General features: G+C 25.9%; 1 protein-coding gene across 1 annotated transcript; it reads right to left on the reverse strand.

The window, feature by feature from the left end:
- Positions 1 to 588: 588 nt before the first annotated feature.
- Positions 589 to 6,579, reverse strand: LOC145836466 (lysosomal protective protein-like). Its single transcript, XM_082944263.1, has 7 exons — positions 6,383 to 6,579; positions 5,822 to 5,934; positions 5,444 to 5,586; positions 4,294 to 4,446; positions 3,283 to 3,447; positions 914 to 1,015; positions 589 to 666 (listed from the first exon to the last, which is right to left on the reverse strand). Exons 1-7 carry the CDS (start codon positions 6,577 to 6,579, stop codon positions 589 to 591), a joined length of 951 nt encoding a protein of 316 aa, XP_082800389.1.
- Positions 6,580 to 8,716: the final 2,137 nt, after the last annotated feature.

The raw sequence follows: 8,716 nt of genomic DNA on the forward strand, positions 1-8,716 counted from the left end.
AAAAGTGCATAAAAACAAAAAATGTGACCTTAGAGTTTTCAGCTGCAAAATGTTTTACATGTGGCAATTGTGGATACTCGATTATTTAATTTCGGAAAATCAAAACTCTTTAAAAATCGTTTGAAGGGTCGGAACTTAAAAAGTATTATAAATTTGAAAAAATGAAAGAATTGTATGTAGATTTAATTGATACCTACAAATATATTTTATACTTTGCAAAACTGTAAATATTTTTTGAGGTATGGCTAAAATCTGTTTAGAAAGTACTGACTAGAGAGTTTTAACATTTTTTAATTTTAGATAAATACACTCTGTTTCTACTCTACACTTAGAAATGGTTTCTATTTTATTGATTAACAACTTTTTTCATACATTTTTTTAGACTTATTTAATTTTATTTAGTTTTAATCCTGTATAATTTATTAGCATGTAAATGGCTATCGTATATAAAAACATGATTCTATTTAGACTTTATTTAGTTGAATAATTAATATACAAAATATATTCACAGTAGCTAATAAACTGAGTCAACCAAATTAAACAATTTCAAGTATATAAAGTTCAAATATTTTTTGTATTAATTTTCCATTAATGTTTGTTTATAAACCTCCGGACGAGTGTGAATGTTTCAAAAGGTTTGTCAGCTGGAGCCATGTGACCTGCGCCCTGTGAAATTTGAAACTTTAAAGAGCCAGTAACTCATTATAAGTAAAATTAAATTCCCTATTTAAAATACCTGTAGCCTACTAACTATGTTAACTCTGTTTCTTAATACTTTTAACTTGGTTATTATAAATTTAAAAGTTCTTTTTATGTTTTAAAGCTTAATTGAAACATACTATTAACCTACAAATTTAATGAGCTAATAGAATTTTGTAACAGTTATTTTTTATAATTTTTAAAGTTGTCGAACCTTAACAGTTGCGAACCAAAGATTGCCGAATTTTTCAAGAAACCCAGCAATATATTGAGAATTGTTTTTCTTCACATACCAAGGAGATCTGTCTTTTGTTCTCTGCAACAATTTATTTAAATAATTGAATTAAGTCAATATGAATTTTTTTTAAAAGCTTTGTGATTTACATAAAGTCAAAGTAAATAATTAAATATATTATAAAAATAAGTAAAGAAAATGATACAAAATACATAGATTTCTTTAAAGAACATTAACAAATTTTTATTGTAGTTGCTCAAAATTTTTATAAGTAAACTAGAAAATGTACGAATCGATTTAAGTAAAAGTGTTTAAAGTATGAAAAACTTCGTGTTTAAGTTTTAAAGATTTTAAGTTTGAATTTTAATAAAGCATCTTTATAAAAAAAGATAAAAAAATTTAATAACTAGATTTACTCGTTGTGGTATAAATTATATGACTTAAAGAGAAGTTAATTTAGATTATTTAGACAAAAATAATTCAAGTTGATAAGTTGTATTTGCGTACCAGGTAAACGTTGTTAATCAAACGAAACTAATAACTTACTTATCTAAGTATGATAATAATACAAAGAACTAACTTTTATACTAGATTTTAATACAAAGGTTTCTCCAGACAAAAATGGGCACATCAAATCAAGGTCACCAAAATAAAGTAGAACAGCAACACTTTGGATTAAAAAAAATATTTTACTAACATCAAAAATTAGATTAAATAACTTTAATTTAAACATTTAGTTTATTTAAGATACATAGAATCGTTTAAAACATAATTGTACTACAATTCCTATTTTTATTAACTAAACATTTTTTATAAAAGTAAAACCCGAAAATTATTTAAGTTTTTACGCTTTATTAAACCGTTAATAACTTATATTTCAAACTAACAGCTTTATTGATAGTCTTTACTTGATCTGAAACATCTGAGATTGTGCGATTATAGTTTGTATTGATATAACCTCTGTATGTAAAAATAAAATACTGAAAAATTTAACAGGAAGTTTGTTCATTATAATGTTTAGCTGTAAAACTGTAGGTACACAAAATATAAATCTATATTTCTCATAGGTATTTGACAATACATGCTAGAAACAAATAAAATAAAGCAGATATTTGTATATCAAATTTCAAGTAAGTACTTTTCAAACCCGCATGCTTCGAATTTTATTTTTTCAGCATGAATTGCTTTCTTAACGTCGCTACGTTGAAAATACTCATGAAATTTCATATTTGCAAGTTGGCATTCCGTTAATTCCTATTATACAGTAGAAAGTGTTTCATAAAACAATTTTAAATATGCGTAGCATACTATAGTGTCTAGAGCAGGGTTTACCAAGCTTTTTTTCATAAGGCCTCTTTTTAAGAAATTATAAGCGCTTTGGCCTCCTTCGACAAGATTTCTCTAAAATCTATCCTTGCTTTTATCATCAACTCCAGTGTAAATTTTAAATTTTAGTCTCGTGTCCCCCCCCCTTTTACAATTTATGTCCCTATAAATTTCTCAAAATTTTCTAAATTATTTAGTATGAGTTTCAAAACTACCTTTAATTACACCTAAATCCTTTTTTTTTTTTTTGCTTTTCATCGTCAACTTGAGAATATCTAGTATAAGTTTTAAATTTTAATTTTATTGCCCACCTATGTCACCTTTACTTCTTTCTGCCACCCTCTTCTCTCTTTAACCCCGTTGCAGCTTATGGCCTCGTAAACTTTTAAAACTACCCAAGAGAGCAACTTTGGAAAACCCTGGTCTAGATTAAAGTGTCATAAGCTTGTAACTATGCACAGTATGTAGTTATTTAATAACAGTTTTGGTTTTTTTACAAACTTGTACGAAGACAAATACGGTTAAGGTAATTTAGTATCAATAAAAAATTAACCAAAGCTCATTAACAAGTATCCAAGGCATACTCAGATGGATATAAGCATATATTAAAACGAAATAAAGTATAATAGCCTTTGCACAACAAAAATTTTTCGTAAATTACTTAAGAACATATGCAAATCTAATAAAACTTTACTAGGCGGCTTAAAACAACTTTTTTTTCAACGTAAACATGTTATACAACCCAAAGAACTAATCGTTGATCGAATGTACTTACAAAACCAGTGGGAAAAAAATTACTAAGGTAATTTCTAATTTTTACTGCAGTTCTTCTTGTGTAACCAGATTCCTCTAATCTCTTTAAATATTTTTCTCCAGGTAACATTTCATTGTTAATGTTTTCAACCCTTAGAGCCTATTTAAATGTTTACAAAGTTTAAGTGTTAAAAACAAATTGCAAAAATGATTATATCAGTAAGGTTTAAAGGTAGCATACAGAAATACTTATGCTTGAAATATCTTACGGGCTCTTTCGCAGAGAAATCTTCAAATAGTTTATAACTTTTATCGGTCGTAATGTTAGGTTCTGCGTTTCCGTAATCTTCATCGCCAATGTAATAATTTAAACCGAAATCCATCAGATCACCGTAATCAAAATCATCAGACGTTAAACTGTAGTCATAATCTTCCTAAAGTTTTAATAAGAGTATTATTGAAAAATCATAAATAGTTCTTTTTATTTACAATTAAAGTTTTAACTATAATGTTATTGCGGTTTATTGGACTAAATTGTTGTTGGTATGGCAAAAACAGTTTCTTAGGAGATCACAAACAACACTAAAACATTATGAAAGCACAAAAATTTAAGACGATGTTCATTAACAAACACACCTAAAAAGTATATGTATTCTATAATAACTAAATTCAGCCAAAAAAGCAACATAGAAAGACAACAGTTAATAGTTTTTTAGTTAACTATAAACTATCATTTACAAAAAAGAAATTTTTGTGCTCTATATAAAAAAAAATTATTCAGAACTGCAATAACAACAGTTTATGATTTTAAATACAAATGATTTTATTCTATTTAGTATATCAAATAGATAAGTTGATCAATCCAAGCTTTACAAAAAACCAAAAACCAAAGCTAAATTAAACAGACCGTTTCGTTCGCTGAATTTTCAAAAGTTACTTCGCATGGGCTTTCTTGCGCATAATTGTAAATTGAGAGGGATGGATTGAGAAAAAGGAAGTTCAATTTTTTTTTCTGTAAAAAAACAATAATTGCGAGAGAACACAAAACTGATGTGAAACTATTATTTTACAGAATTTTTTTTTTAATTCTAATTATATAAAATCAAATATATAAAAAAAAGACGTTCAATAAAATTTTTTGATAAAACACTAGTTATAATTTTTGAACAAGCAAAAAAAAACTTTATACTCGGTAGAGTTATCAAAAAAAGAAACATTTAAAAATCTTATGTAAGTCAGTTTTTTATATTAAAATATATACTATACATTTATAAACTCACTACTCTATAACAACCACTTTGTTTTTGTTCTGATTTACAACTTTTCAGTTTTTCGTATAGCGGTCGACCAATGAACCCGTGGGAATAAAAATAATCGACCCTCGATTCTTCAACAGCCTCTTCGCTCAAAAACGGATTTCCAAGAAGAACGCCCTAAATTACTCGGTTTATTTTTGAAATTATTATAATTAAATTAACTAATAGTATGATTTCAGTATGTTAGTTTAGTAACAATATTTAATAAATTGCGTAAATGAGGCATGTTGTGTCAAATTTTAGTGAATGATTCAGATATAAAATATTGTCTCTGTTGATGGTATGTGTTCAATTTTCATAAACTTAAATCTAAATTTACACTTGTTTAAACCTTATTTTTTAAAAGCTATATATAAATCTGATATACAACTTCATTAACTCATTTTGATAAACAAAACAATAGTTTATTTTAACAATAATTTTAAAACTATACCTTCAACTTTTTTGCTAAAGTTCCGTTTTTTTTTTATTTCAGCTGCCAACATTGGTAAATAAATACCAGCATAACTTTCTCCGCTCAAATACAATTCAGCATTTTTAAATCTCGGGTAAAGCGTAAAAAAATGCTTCAAAGCTTTTAGTAAAGATTTCGCTGTCTGTGAGGTTAATTAAAAATTTATGTTGTACATTATTTTAATATTAACTTAAAGGAATAAGTCTATTTTACGTCAAAGTTTTCACTGCTTTAACTCACTGTTTTATAAAAAATTAAAAAGATTAATTTTACAACTTGTGTTGTTTATTTTAGTACATTGTTGAAGCAAACAGATATAGGTATTAAAACTACATCTATTGATTACTTAAGACTTTGATTGCTTTTAATTGCTTAAATATGTGTAGAAATAAATAATTATATTTACAAGTTAATTCTAAAAACTTTAAACTAATGCCAATTGTATATTTTTGTATCTAAACAACCTAACTAAATTCTGATTGTTTTGTTTCATTGTAAAAATTTAAATAGTTTTTATGTCGTTTTGACAGTTTAAATGGTTTTGAAACATTTTTTAGCTCAACAACAATACTTATAAAATTTATGTTACTGCAAAATAATTTTTATAGCATTAAACAATTCTAAACATCGTTACAGCATTAAAAATTACAAATAATTAACTCTCTCATCATTGAGGTCACTAGTTTTAGTGTTTCCTTTCGTGTATGAGAAGCCAGTACCAACGGGGGAATCAAAATACAAAGTGGCACCCAGTCGGTTCCAACTGTGCTTGTTAGGTTCCAAGCCTTCTTTTCTGAGTTGTACTGTGTAATGTATGTATAATAAGTCATAAAAAAAATTAGATGGATTAAAATATAGCTTCAATTTACAAATCGATAGACTCAGATTAATGTTTTAGAACATAAATATATAAACAAAATGTAGTTGTTAAAACTTTAAGTTTGTATATCATAATAAAAAACAAAAAAACACTTAGAAGTGTATTTTTCATACTTACTAAAATTTGAAGCCTTAATACTAACAAACAAAAATTAATACTTACATTAAATGGACCATTTTTTTCCATGAGACCGTACAAGGAGCTACAACCTGGACCACCATTCAACCACAAAATGAGTTTTTCCTCACTTCCGCTTTCCGCTTCGTTTAACCTGTGTGACGTCACACATCATTGTTTAAAAAAATGTTTGTTTTAAGTTTTAAAGTTTTTCTTAGTTTCTCATTCATTTAATTAACATTAATTTCAGTAGTTTATGTTATTCAGTGGTTAAAAAATGATATTTGATTATGATTTAATTTAAAGATTAGAGGAAAGTTTTTAGATAAAATCTTAGAAAATCAAAACAGTGCTCTAATTTTTTACTGACTTTTTAGTAAAGTGTAGTCTTTAGATTAGTATAAAACTTAATTGTTAAAATATGCTTCTAAATTTTCTACTTTTTGTATGAACCGACATAAAAAATATTTTTGCACTTTTCATTTCAGTCGAACAAATATGAAAACTAAAAACTTTGTTTAATTCGTTTCGGTCAAATTTGATTTTGATTTCTTAAGTTAAAAATTTTAAAAGTATTATATGAATTATGTATAAACAATTACCAGTAAAACAACTGGTCTCCATTACCGCTGTCCAAGTATCCAGAGTACATGTTAAATTCTGGCATCTTTTGAATGCCTGGAAGCCAGGATATTCTGTCATTCCTCAATGTTGTTTCGGGATTTATTGTTCTGCAACTTGTTTTGTTCGCAAACAAAGCTGCAATGATGGGGAGCACTAACAAAACTTGTGACTTCATTATTTTTGATGATCAGATAAGTTTTTTTTTCAAACTGTAAACTTTTGTTAATAAAAAATAAATTTTTGAAAAATAAGTAAACCAAAAAAAATGTCTAAATCTTTTAAAATAAATTTTTTAAGTAAGTGAAAAAATTATTTTCTAACTAGTAGTTCTTATTTGCAAGTTTAAAATTTGTTGTTGTAAATAAATGCAGTAAATGTTAAAATCAATATTTTAAAATATAGTTTTTTTCTTAAAACAGATAACTTAAATTTTAACAAAATTGCATAAATTCAATTTAATCTAAACATTTACTGTAATATCTAAACTATAAGCTATTTATAGTTATCAAAATACTTTGTTTGACTCAAAAAAAAAGATTTTGATCTTAAACTATTTTCTGATCGAATAATCAGCAGTATCAGCTTTTAATAAGGTTTTGTTTTAAATAGTTTCAAAGAGACGTCTGTTTTGTTTAGATTAGGGTTCCTAATTTTTTTTTCAAAAGGCCCCTTTTAAAATGTTAAAAAATATATGGACCCTTCCAACATAGTTAACCAAAAACTACCATTAAAAATACCTAAGACCTTTTTTGTTTGCTCTTCATCATCAACTCCACAATATCGAGTGTAAGTTTCAAATGATGACATCATGGCCCCCCTGTGACCCCTTTACTGCTCATTGCCCCCTAAATTTCTGTCATCATTCGCAAGAGGGTCACTTAGCCCACTTTGGGAAACTCTGATTTAGATCTTTTTTTAAACCTTTTTTCTTGAAGTAAAAATTAGAACAAAGGTTAAACGGAAAAGTAACTCTAAACATTGACATTACCCAAAAAAAAGGTAGGTATAATTTAAAAACAGTTACCAGTATGATTTTGGTAATAAATAAAAAAATAATGATTTTCAATCAAGTGTGTATAAACAACTAAGTAAATTGAAATGATATTAATACTTGAATTATTGTTTTTAAAGTTTTGTTTTAGTAAAGTTTATTTTTAAAGATTTGTGATTTAAATCAATGGTTCAACTAAATGGTCTATAAATTAAAATAAAAAAGTGTCGAACTTTTCTTTTAATAAAATCTTTAACTCAACTAAAGATATACTTATTTGTCTACTGGTACTTTTTAAAAGATAACAGCTATTAGATATTATTATTTTTTTTTTATAACTTATGCTTAACTTGATTTTTTTTCAAGTTTTAACCTGTACTTAATACCTTTTACGACTATTTTTTATATGACTTTAATGTGTTATAAGTATTTTAGTTTATACTAACGAACTAAATGGTCGACATCCTGTTTATAAAATACATTTTTGAGAAAAAGAGATTAAACGTTCATCTCATACTAACATACTTTTATTTCCATTACAACTAATAAAAACCTTTATAACAATATCAATTTTCTGAAATTAATTTAAGTGTTTTATTTAAGGCAACTACAGAAAATACTTTATTTATAAACAAAAAAAAAACTGTACTACTCAACTCAAAAGTCTAAACACGCCCCTGGTTTCATTAATATAAAAATATTAAAAGAACTTTAAATCATAAAACAACAAAAACCTTAATTGTTTTTAACATATCTTTAAAACATATTTAAGTTTCCAATAACAAAATAACAATACGTTCGCAACAAAAGTTCGTTTGGTACTAACGAGGTTTTAACGAGAATCCATAGAACTTTATATATAAAGAGATATGAACGTAATTAGGATGGTTAGTAATACTTTAATAAGCTTTTATAGGTATTAGTAGTTATATATAGAGATAGGAAGGTAATAAGGGGTGATTAGTAAGATTTATAATAACTTATTAAAGTATTAATAGTCACTCCTAATTACAATCCTATCTCTTTATACATAAAGTACTATAGATTGTCATTTTATTATTTTACCTTAAGAGAAGAACCTCGGTAGTGCCAAACAAGCGTTTGTTCTAAACGTAATATCATTTTATAGTTGCTCACATTTGTTTTAGTACTTTACTATTGTCTAGCTAGAGACTTTTATAGTTTATTATATTTAAAATACAATAAAATTACAAAAAAACATATTCAAAAACACAAAAAGAATGAAATATATTCAAAAAACTGATTGTCATCACTATCACTATGTAAATTTGTGTTTTTATAAGTTTTGTTTAACTATGTA

Source organism: Thalia democratica, chromosome 5 (genome assembly GCF_965202585.1).
Source record: "Thalia democratica chromosome 5, ktThaDemo2.hap1.1, whole genome shotgun sequence".
NCBI lineage: Eukaryota > Metazoa > Chordata > Thaliacea > Salpida > Salpidae > Thalia > Thalia democratica.